The 12785-nt window shown below is 41.8% G+C and overlaps 1 protein-coding gene across 1 annotated transcript in view; it reads right to left on the bottom strand.

Moving 5' to 3' along the window:
• Nucleotides 1–278: 278 nt before the first annotated feature.
• Nucleotides 279–12785, bottom strand: part of CRISPLD1 (cysteine rich secretory protein LCCL domain containing 1) — a 98022-nt gene continuing 85515 nt past the window's right edge. Inside the window, exons 14-15 of the mRNA XM_044293229.1 lie at nt 12212–12345; nt 279–4027 (exon numbers count right to left, since the gene is read on the bottom strand). Of these exons, the coding sequence (XP_044149164.1) occupies nt 3976–4027; nt 12212–12345 (186 nt within the window). The 3' untranslated portion in view covers nt 279–3975. The remainder of the gene's footprint in view (nt 4028–12211; nt 12346–12785) is intronic.

A 12785-nucleotide genomic window follows, 5' to 3' on the forward strand; every position in this document is an offset into this window, starting at 1 on the left:
TGGAATACATTGAAATGATTGGGATGGCACTGGGATGACTTGGAGCAGGCACTGGGTTGTTAATCACAGTGAGATAGAACGGCTTGTGGCAGTGACTCCATGACTCTAACCAATGATTTTGCTCCAATGTGATCTCCTACTCTACATAATTATTTGCATACAGAGAATTGTGATGACAGGTTCCCTTTAAAATTAGCACTCCCAATCCAAATGTTATGCTTTGTCATTTGATCAACTTTTTCACACAAACACAGAAAGAATAAGAAATCATACATTCCTTCTCACAATATATATTTATTATGTTATCTCTAATAGAAAATACAACACAGAGGAAGATTTCATTAAAAGAACGTGACTAACAGTTGGTAAAAATAGTGTTGTGAAGATAATCATAGAATGTAACTGCACTACAAAAGAAATTCCAGCTGCAACATCTTCAACCTTTAGAAGGCAATATCTCATATAAGCATGTTTTATAAGTAATATTTTTATACCAACATGTGGACAGGGTGCAACAATAAAAGTGAATGCACATTAACGGCATTATAAACTACTTTGCTGTACACTTCCTGGCCTGCAGGAATATTTGCCAGGCTATAAAAAAAAACACCAAAAAGTTCCAAACTTTTTGTAGAGTAAATTCATTCATCATAAAAATATATAACAAAAGTAACAATCCTACTCAAATATGAACAATATTTACACAATAAAAACCCTAAGCATCATTTTCAACAACATATTGTTTTATAAGAAATAGCAGCAATAAATGATCCACTGCAAACATTTATGTATACAGATTTTAAATGTGTTGTCTCAACCCCCTTTTTGATTCAGAAACATGTGGCAATTTCTAAGGTTGAGCCCCAGTTGACACCTCATGGGAAATGTAGCATTATGTCAGCCCTTCAAATAAATGGCGCCAAAGTGCTGTGTGGATGGGCTGTTTCCACCAGAGTGAGAACTGTCTTTCATTAGCAGCTCTCCGCACTCAGAGAGAGGGTACCAATTTGGACACTCCCTCTATGATATCCATAGGTCCTTTGGTTTTAACCACATCCTTATTTATTTATTTATTTTTTAAAGATAATCAGTTGCCAAAATGTGACAACCCCATTTATTAAAATCCCACGGTGACTTAGAAATTACAGCTCATGCTGTGGACATCAGTCCTGGTCCAAAGTTTAGAACTTCTGGACCTTCTCATGAAGGAACATTGAAACACATGGCTACCACGGTCCAACAGTGGAGTAGAAAGACTTCACAAAAAGGTCAGGATGGCAATACTCAGGGCCATTGTGTTCAGCATTCAAAAATCACAATGGGACAAACTTACAAAGTTGTTGCTATGACTGATTCTTCACTAAATCCAATAAAAAGGTATAATGGGGTTATAATGGATCTCCTAATCCAGTATAAAATTTGCAATAAGATATTTCAGTAATACTGTAGGTCAAGATAACATTTTTTGTGTATTATATTATGTGTCTTTCAATTGGTTTTATGTAACAAATATGGTCTTGAGGGTCAAGACTCAAGATGGGATTCTATAGTAAGAAGAGGAAACTACTGTAGGTTTGAGACTCAAGGCATTTAAAGAATATTCAATGGAAATCCTCACTTTTCAAAATAACTTGACTGTGGCAAAAAGCACAGGACTTTACTTACATGATAATCCATTTTTAACAATCCATTTGATAGAAGTGTCAAATAATCCTAAAGCTAAGCAGAGAGTGTCACTGCTGGAATTCCCAGTCATCTGTTGGAGATACTGACAGCAAGAATTCATTTTTCCTTTGGTATCACCACAGGGAAAATAAAGTATTTTACATTGCCTATTGAAATAAATGGGCTGCCTATGCATTTTCTTTGTGTTTTGGGTTCTCTAGAAAAAAAATATTCTTTATGAAGATTCCCCACGCTGGCAAAATACTATCATGAATTGCTGAGTTGGATTACATTTAATAATTCAGAATTCCCTCACAGGATATTTGAAAGTGTTTACAACCCTATTAAAATAAAGTTGCACGTTAGTAGTAAAAAGTTTGATGCTAAAGTCACACATAGCGGTAGTGGTGTGGCAAAAAAGCTGCACCTCAACATCGGTAAAAAATAATTAAAGAAAGAAATTGAAAACCTGTGATAGCACACTGGGAAGATTTACTTTCAGATTTTGAGTTAAGATAAAATTACAGATGAAATAGGCAGAAACTTTGCCAAATGTGACACACACTATGTGATGCATCTTGTTTTTCTCTTCCTTATGCCACCCCTTGGCTGGCTTTTTTAAATCAATATTTTGAATCAAAAGAATGGAGCACACCTTCAATAAATGGGGTGCATTGTGCAACTTTTCTTAGCCATGCTTCTTTTTCAGATACATTTCTAAATGGTCGTGTGGTGCATAACAATTTTCTGTAAATATAATAATTATGCTACAAAGTATTCCGCTTTTTTGCCATAATTTGTGCCAGATTAATTTAGCAGTTTGCTTAGTAAATCTACTCCTTAAAGAAGCAGTTCCATGTTATGCACCTAGAAATGCTTCTATTATAAGTAATGGTCAAAATTTGTACATGTTCCTGTCAATTTTGCAGTCTTCACCATTACAGTAAAGGTGGAAGACTGCTGAAGGACAACCACAGAACAACAAAACAAAAAGTGAATACAAATAAATCCACCAAAGTCATCTTATGCCCTGAAAACAACGGCACTGTATTAATGGGATTTCATAAAGTCACTTGAGAAAAGTGAAGGAACCTGCATCCAGGATGAAGACCCTTTGCTGCCCTATCAAAGCTTAATAAGTCATCACAATTGTACCTTTAAATTGTCGTACCAACAGGAGGCTATAAATCTTGACAGTTTCACTTCTCAATTTTAAGAACCAGGAATCCACTTATTTCTAGTAGCAGATACAGGTAAATTGGTCATATGACCATTTCACAGTTCTGTAAATTAGAACCTGAGAACGATTGGACTCGAACATGTATGCACAAATATGTTGATCCTCACCACAGTGCTCTTGGAAATTGAACTATAACAGTATATTAGATACATTTGTTTTCTGGAACTTGGATCAGATCACCCTTAGAATAAATCATCAATGCTTGACTAGCAGGTGTCTGACTGTCAGCCCCCCTGCTATCAACAAAATGAAGACGCTGCAGTTCTCTGCAGAGCTCTTCATCCCATTGATCATTTACACAGTTACAATGGCTTGTTTGCATAAATGTCTGTGCCTGGAATTGCAGTTCTTTCCATTGACTTGGATGGGACAAACTACAGAACAATACTCAGCTGTCCATATGGACATGCCACTGTGCTTGTGTGCTTGTGTAAATAATGGAGAGCAACATCCCTTCAAGATTGGTGACTAGTGGGGATCCCAAAAGGAAGTCCCCACTGGCCTTACATTAAGTCCATGAGAATCCTTTGATTCATAATTAGACAAAGAATTTTTAGATTTTCCAAGCTCCTTTATGAGTGATCAAACATTCTGTAAGAACTAGAAGTTTATGTTGTCTCCTCCACATGGTGCAGATTATACATTAAGGGGTTTAAAAGTGCCCATTCCCAAAGCCAAATACAATGCTAGAATATCTAAAATTGGATTAACTGTGTACTCTCCTTTAAAATGTTGCTTGGTTCATTATTTAGGTCAGTATTACTAATTTCATTTTGTGTTTGATTTTAAGGGCTAGACTGCCCCAACCCAAAGAACTGAACAATAAGGCATACTTCTGAATACACCAGTGGATCCTAATACTATAGCTTCAATGCCAAGAAGAGGTCAGATACAGCAGGAATTAATAAACTCTAAAAAGTTAATATTCTATAATGAATACAGCCTCGTTTTACTATGATCCACAAATGTTCTTACAATAGATATTATGGACTGTACAATAATACACTTTTATACAAATCTTGAGACATGTTCTTCTGGATTGTTGGACTTCTTATATTTCCACTTCCTTCTCAGATGACAGCAAATATTCTAAATGCCTTGCTTCCCAATGGGTTATGTAAACTGCAAAACAAAGAAATGTGATTTCTTTAGGACTAGTTGGCAATGGCAGCCATCTGAAAGAGGTCATGGATTTGCACAAGCTATGGCAATAGTATGGACAGAGCCTAAAATTGTAATTAAAGTAGCTACAAACCTGGCCTCTATTTGGCCTATCTTACAGAAGTACAGAAATAATGCATTCACTAAGGCAATGTTGAAAAATCAGTAATTGGGTTATCTTCTTCTGTTAGATATAACTCTTACTTTCCTCCTTTTCACAAAAGGAACAAGCTACAGTTCTGTAAATTAGTTTAGCCAAATGGAGATAATCAGTTGTTGGTTTCTCCAATTGTGATAGTTGGGAGAAGCCACAGCTGGCCATAGGCTTCAGGCTACTGCAGGCAAAATTGAGAATTACGTGGTGGTCATTCTAAAGAAAGGCTGTCAATTTAAAGCATGCACACATCGGGTCCAAATCAGCACCTGCTCCTATGGTTGATAAACCCTTGGGTGAATGGGACATCAAAACTTTACCTTTAAACTTTACTTTCAATATATACATGTTTGTGTTTATTTCCTTTGCTAAACTTACACAGATGTGAACATTTAATCTAAAAAGATTTGCACCATATCATAGTAGAATGCCATTTGGGTAAAAATCCAGATGGCTATATCTCTGGAACCCCTTGTACCCTCAGCAGAAGCATCCGATTTGCATAGGGAGATCTTTACCAAATACAATGTTCTTCTCTGACATTGTCTCTTTAATTGATTAGAAGAAAATGTTTTATTCGCTGTCTATGTATTCTAATCAGCGGTCTTTAAATATCAGGAATTATGGCTTATCTGATCCGCTTATGGTAATTTTAGGAATCTTGCTGTAAATGGAGACTGAGAGCTACAGCATACAATCACTTTTGGCCTCATTGCGTGCCTATGGTGAAGCAGTTTTAGGTTCTTAGTAGAAAGCATTGAATCAAATATTACATTATACACAGCAGAAGACTAAAACACAGAGCTGGTCTGACTTGTAAGCAGCTTGTAAGGGTATGATTTATGGGATTACAGGAGACAAGCAGTTATGGTACCACAGCTTCTCCTGAGTTTGCTAAATACCATCAGTTACACAATTTAATAAATAACAATGGTCAGCTTATTCGACTTGTTGCACATACACTATGAATTTCTGTAATACATTGCATGCATTGCTTTATATGAACATGCACATACTTTTTTCTCCTCTACAAAGGGGAAAACATAACATGAAGTGATGAAAAGACCATCATATAAATGTGCATAATACATTTAATAAGTACCCTAGATTATCTATTGGTGTAGTATATTGCATAGAGTGATACCTGAGTGGTATGGTATATAATGTTGAAGACAAATGGCTGCTCACTTCGTGTTGTGATTAGTCACAAGTTCACAACAACTATAATGGTGTTGAATAGTGTTGAGTGAACCCGAACTGTAAAGTTTAGGTCCGTACCAAACTTTGAGAGTTCGGGTAGCTGGACCCGAACTTTGCCGGAAAAGTTTGGGTTTGAATTCGGTGTTTGGGCATTTAATAAAGCTTTTGAAAAGGCTGCAGGGCAGCCAATCAACAAGCTTTTAAGCTGTGGGCACTTAGAAGCCATCACAGCCATTCCTAGTAATGGCAGGGCTGTGATTGGCCGGTGCATCATGTGACCCAGCCTCTATACAAGCTGGATCATGTGTAGCTCTGAGTGGTGCAGGGACAGGAAGCAGGCAGCTGAAGTGAGGGAGAGTGTTAGAAATCTTGCTACTTGTTTTGTGAGTGACTTATAACTAATTTTTGTGGGTGCAATACACCAGCTTTGCAACCCTGTCACAGAAATATAATAATACATCTGGCTGTTAATTCTGTGAGTGACCTATAGTGATTTATTGTGGGTATTATGCCCCATCTTTGTACCCCTGACACAAAAATATAATAGTTAATCTGTCTGTTAGTTCGAGGGGTCACATAGACCCATTTTTTTTGTGTGAGATACACCTGCACTTTATACGTGACAGGGAAATTAATATAGTTAATCTGACTGTTAGTTTGGCCAGAGACATACAGTATACCCATTTTTGGTGTGAGGTACAACTGCACTGCATACGTAACAGGGAAATTAATATAGTTAATCTGTCTGTTAGTTCGGTGGGTGACCTCAAAGAATGAGGAAAGAATCAAATAAGGGACGTGGCCCTGGTCATGGTGCTGCTGGTGCTGGTGGAGCTCCTGTTGCAGGGAGAGGACGTGGTCGATCTGTGCCAGCTACATGCCCAAATGAACAAGTAGAAGCCGTAGTAGATTGGATGGCTGACAGTGCCTCCAGTTCCTTCACATTGTCTCCCACCCAGTCCCCTGATGAAACCGCAGAGTTGGCACCTGTCTTTCACCTCACCCCTTGCAAATCAGCCAAGCAGTCTGAGCCCCAAGTCATGCAGCAGTCTCTTATGCTTTTTGATGACTCTGCTGCCAGGGTTTCCGTGGGCCATCCACCTAGCCCTGCCCCAGAAGTGGAAGAGATTGAGTGCACTAATGCCCAACCACTTATGGCTCAGGATGTGGACATGGGAGGACCACCGCAGAACGTCTGATGATGACGAAACACAGGTGCTAACTGCAGTGGCTTTCTGCCGTGTGCAGATCGGCAAGGAGGACAGGGATGAAGAGTGGGTGGAAGATGATGTGGAGGATGATGAGGTCCTAGACCCCACATGAAATCAAGGTCATGAAAGTGACGTGTGCAGTTCGGAAGAAGAGGTGGTTACACAGCGCCATCTGGACAGCAAAATAGGAAGCAGGACGCAAAAAAGAGAGTGGCCGTCCCCTAGCCAGTATGCCTGCTACTGCCCACCGCACCCAGGGACTGAGCACATCAAAGGTAGCTCAAAGGAGTTCCCTGGCGTGGCAGTTCTTCAGACAATGTGCTGATGACAAGAAGCGAGTGGTTTGCAATCAGAGCCTGAAGCGAGGTATAAATCTTCTAAACCTGAACACCACCTGCATGATCAGGCATCTAAATGCAAAGCACGAGCTGAAGTGGAGTACACACCTGAAAACCCACAAAAGATCTCAGGCTCCTCTTCCTTCTCTTCTGGAGAGACACTGGCACCTGCCACCCCGCAAACCCGGATGCAACACCACCACCTCCACCACCATCACCCGGAATGTCCACACTGTCCCATGGAAGCGTTCATCCCCAAAACACTGGAGAGAAAGAGGAAGTACGAATCATCCCTGCCCTGCACAACCAAGTGGCAGTCAAAATCAGGTGTGCTCTGCACAACGCCATCTGTGGCAAGGTCCACATAACTACTGATACGTGGACTAGTAAACACGGACAGGGACATTATATCTCCCTAACTGCACACTGGGTAAATGCAGTTGCGGCTGGGCCTGAGGCGGATAGCAGTTTGGCTCATGTCCTACCACCACCAAGGATTGCAGCACATTTTTCGTTGCCTCATCCTCCAACTCCTCTTCTTCCTCCAGTCAGCGTAACAACTTCACCACCAACTTCAGCACAGTCAGGGGGAAATGACAGCAGGCTGTTTTGAAACTCATCTGTTTGGGGGCAAAAACACCACACCTTGCAGGAGCTGTGGACGGGCATGGAAAAACGGACCGATGAGTGGTTGGTGCCGCTGAGCCTCAAGCCTGGCCTGGTGGTGTGCAATAACGGGTGATATCTCATAGCAGCTCTGGGGCTAGCTGGTATTATGCACATCCCTTGCCTGGCGCAAGTGACCTGCTGCAGAATATGCGGGCCGTCTGCTTACTTTCGGCGTTCTCACCCTGCTGCTGCTCGCCTGTCTGCGCTGCTGGATGGAAGAGGGTGTAGCACAAGAGGGATCATTTCCACGGTTATCAGGCCAGTCATTCACAAGTGGCTCAGAGGGTGGGTTCTTGCACCAACAGAGGCCAGGTACACAACTGTCCAGCCAGGACAGACCAGCCAGGCCAACTGTCCAGCCAGGGCACCGTTCGGCAGGATGAGGAGGATGATGAGGATGACAAACCATTCACAGCAGGGTGGCACCCAAAGCAGCTTATGGGCATCAATGGAGCTTGGCTGAGGGATACAGAGGACACAGACGATACCTCTGGGCAGCCTGGCACACAAGTGACCACATGATGCATGCCTGCGCATCGACCGCCGAGTTGCCCACATTCTAACCAGTGCTGATTACTGGGTGGCCACCCTGCTGGATCCCCGCTAATTCCGTCACTGGAGTGTGATCCGAAGATGCGCTGCTGATGGCATTCACACCTGACAGCAGGGGCTCAGTGGAAGCACAAGGCGAAGGCAGAGGAGGAGAAGGTTGAAGTAGCTGTGGCACTGACAGCACCTCAGAAGGCGGGTTAGCATGGCCGAAATGTGGAAAAGATTTGTCAGCACGCCACAATAACCAGCACCACCAGCTGATACGAAACATCTTAGCAGGAGGCAGCATTTCAGCAACATGGTGGAACAGTACGTGTGCACATGCCTACACGTACTGACTGATGGGTCTGCCCCATTCAACTTCTGGGTCTCCAAATTGGGCACATGGCCTGAGCTTGCCCTTTATGCCATGGAGGTGCTGGCCTGCCCTGCAGCAAGTGTATTGTCCGAACGTTTGGGGGTAATCACAGACAAGCGCAGCCGCCTGTCCACACCAAACATGGACGAGCTCACGTTCATTAAAATGAACCAGGCATGGATCCCACAGGACTTGTCTGTACCTCGTGCTGAGCAGTGATGGCCAGTTTGCAGTGTTCGCCAATAAACACATGCGGGCTGCCATCTTAACTCAGGCAAGTCCGGCGATGCACAGGTAAACCCTTACCTGTGCCTGCGCCGGGAGCCAGTCTGAAATCAAATGCGGTCACCGGCAGCAGGCAGTCCCGAGAACAACCCGATGAAGGCCCCCGGTGGCTGTTCTTGGAACATGCCTGCTCCCGGTGACCGCATTTGTTTCAGACCGGCTTGCGGCACAGGTAAGGGCTTACCTGTGCATCGCCGGACTTGTGAGTTAAGATGGCAGCCCGCATGTGTTCGTTGGCGAACACTGCGAACTGGCTATCACTAGTGCTGAGTAGACAAATATACCAGCCGCACCCAGTCATTGTTATACTCTAGCGCTCAATTTCACTTTGCATTCTCTTTTCTATTTCCCAATGTTTTGGGGTCTTTCCAAATTTATAAAAAAATAAATAAATAATGAAAGTAAATAAAGGAAATAAAATAAAAAACAACAAAAACTGTGTTGGCTACCTCCTCCTTCTCCACTGCCGCTTCCACCTACACTGCCACATCCACCGCCTCCTCAACCTCCTACTCCACTTTGAACTCTGCCTCCTAGTTCAAGATTATTATTTTTTTTATTCTATGTTATTTTCAGTAATTTCCCTATCCACATTTGTTTGCAGGGCAACTGTCCTGCTCTTACCCCCATTTTGCTTTCTTTTGCAGCCCTCTACCCTTACTATGACTATTTTACAGCCATTTTAGTGCACCAAAGTTCAGGTCCTCATCGACTTCAATGGGGTTCGGGTTTGAGTTCGGGTCCCGAACCCGAACTTTGACCCGAAGTTTGGCCAAACCTGCCGAACTCAAACATCCATGGGTCCGCTCATCCCTAGTGTTGAATTAATATGCAGCTGATGGCTGGACTTACTACTTAGTCGAGCAGACTCACGTCGAGGTTATTGGAGTGCCCAGACTTGCTGATTTGTGGCGAGAGGAAAAAAAAAAAGGATCAGGGACCTGCCCCTTACTCAGATGGAAGAAAGAGGCAGGTCCCCGAAACACCTCTTTTGGATTTTATTATGTATTGTTTTGCATATTTCAAAGAATATCGTTAGGAAAGCTCTGGTCCAGGATCCTTTTGTTTCTTTTTTTTTCATCTATTGGTTTGTCTGGTATTCCTGCTTACCCCGATTAATTAATTATAACTAAGGAAATCTATGGACATTTTTGGAGAATATTTTCTTGCTTATTGCATTGGCTTTAATCTGAAATAAAAGCATACTTGCAAGTAATTTATTTACATTCTTACATTGAAGGCTTCTCAGTCCTATTCAGTGTGGAATCCATCAGATAAACTCTATGATTGCTCAGTCTGTAGCCTACCCCATTTTTCTGGAGTGCAAATCTAAGATGAGATCTTCTTTACAACCAAGTAAAAAAAAATAATATAATCAAAAAGGCAGGTCAGCTTTTTCAGCAATAAGGAGCACAAAGGAACAGAAAGAGACATCAGAGAACTTCTTTAATGGATTTCACAGTGAATGGGACTGAGCCGCCTGCAATATATGAGAATACATATAATATGCAAAAGTCGAACAGGTCAACATTTTTTATTAAAAAAATTGCATCTATGTTTGTTATAATATAGTCAATGCAATAAAATAATTACTTTTTTAGCAACTGAGGCTGAGCTGCAATACCAGACACAGCCAATGAACAAATGTTGTACTGTTTTTTGAGAAAAATTGCAGACACTTCTTCTAACTTTGGACAGCCCGCTAAGGGCTCATGCACACGACTTTGGTTTTTGTCCACATCTGATCTTTTGAGGGTTGGATGCAGAACCATTTACTTCAACGGGGCCACAAAAGATGCAGACAGCACACTATGTGCTGTCTACATCTGTATGTCCATTCCATGGCCCCCATGGCCATGTGTCCTAATCTTGTCTGTTTTACACAAAATGCAGAACACAAACAGCTGGCATCCATGTTTTGCAGATCCACAATTTGAGGACCGCAAAAACGGCAATGCCCATGTGCATGAGCCCTTAAGTATTCATACTTTGCTTACCATAATATTTTAATACAGTTAACTACAATATCCAACTCCCCCATGCCATACTGACAGGACTCCAGGAAGCTGGGATATAGAGATCTGTTAGTCACAAGCCTCATTCTGGTAGTCAGAGGTCACTGTTGTTTTTTTCCCCCCTGTCCATTAAAAATAAATAGCAGCCCTCTAGTCATTACTTTTTTGTCAAGGGAAACAAAAGAACCAGTTAAACAGTAGATTTTGAAGCCAAGAAAGCCTTTACAAACTATCATTGCCTCGGGTTCCTTGAACATTATAAGCATGATATGGGGGAAAGGGATGTCTTATGAATTACCGTGACATGAAAAAGACTGTCACTGTGCACAATTTTAGTTATAAGGATCTCCTGATGATAAGTTTGTCACAGGATGTCCCACTGATGTTACCCCCCAGTGATGATCTATAGTCCATGGGGGAACCTGGAAGTAAGTGGTTAATTTACAAGCAGCACAGACGCAGTGCCCATTTAAATCAATGTGTCAATCAGGCAATGCACGGCCATCTTGGAGCCTACATAGCGAGAGGTTCCTTTTGGAACTGCTCTCCACTTGGGCTAATAGATGAAGGTCATGAACCATGGGCCCCCTCTTGATTTTCTCGAATGAGAGGTAGAGCATACATGCGAAGGAGTGAAGGATTAGAAGGAAAATGGCCAGCTTGTACCTCATCTGAGCACGTTGTTCTGTGTAAAAGCCTGCTGAGGCTTGTAAAAAGGTGCCACTTGAAATCCCCACTACCAAAATGTTAATGTAGGAAAAACAAGAGCGGTGCGCTCACCTGGCTATGATGTGAGAGGAGGCACGGACAACGCCGGGGGTCTAGGCGTCAGGGTAAGCATCCAAATAAAGCAGAAGAGAAGTCCAGCTTCCAAACAATCGTGGCAACTTTATTGTTTCAGTGCATTAAAAAACAAAAAGACAGTCCATGTCTACGCATTTCAGAGCTAGTGGTGTTGATCCTTATTCATGACATTTCATGAATAAGGATCAACACCACTAGATCCGAAATGCGTAGACATGGGCTGTCTTTTTGGTTTTAATGCACTGAAACAATAAAGTTGCCACGATTGTTTGGAAGCTGGACTTCTCTTCTGCTTTATTTGGATGCTTACCAAAATGTTAATGTCTGACAAAGGGTCCCTTCTGGAACCAGAACATGTTGCAAATTAACTAATAAAAGCATCCTTTGCATTTGCACAGTACCCAGACTATATCTGGGAGGTAGCGCTGTGAACTGAAGTCCCTGTTCTCCTCTTCCGCACTCCCGTCTCTTTCTTCGAATTTGTATGGAATGTGAAAAATGGAATTCCTAAGCCAGACAGCTCTTAACATTAACATTTAATTTACAGAGATAAGTATACCTTTCTGAAGTAATTCCATTTTGGGATGATCCAAAATAGTGTTTCTTTTTATCAATTGGCATAACATCCACATAGCCTCCTTGAAGATTACGGACTACACCAGCGTGAAGGGCTGCCTTGCAGATACTTGAGATCTTTAAAACAGATTGGAAATTTCAATATTGCTTGGATAAAATTTTACACATGCAATGCTAAATATTTCCCAACATCCTGTGATAGATTAAAAACTAAAAACTACATGGAGACAAGTATTTTATGGCATGAGAGAAAATCTCCATCCTTCCCGTACATCATTTCAGAATAATCAGTAAGGCCCCATGCACACAACCATATTCGTCATCTGTCTGCTCTCCACATTTTGTGTGGATAGCACACTGACCCGTTCATGTCTATAGGGTCATGCACATATCCGTATTTTTGGCAGATCAGTGTGGCTGGTCTGCTAATTATAGAACATGCCCTAAATTTTTTGTGTAATGAAGACAAGAATAGTCATATCTATTGATGGGGGTGAGAAACATGGAATGGATTTGACACATGTCAAAGACAGTCCCAACAACTAGGAAGTCAGTAA

This window comes from Bufo gargarizans, chromosome 5, assembly GCF_014858855.1.
Source record: "Bufo gargarizans isolate SCDJY-AF-19 chromosome 5, ASM1485885v1, whole genome shotgun sequence".
In the NCBI taxonomy this organism is placed as follows: Eukaryota; Metazoa; Chordata; class Amphibia; order Anura; family Bufonidae; genus Bufo; species Bufo gargarizans.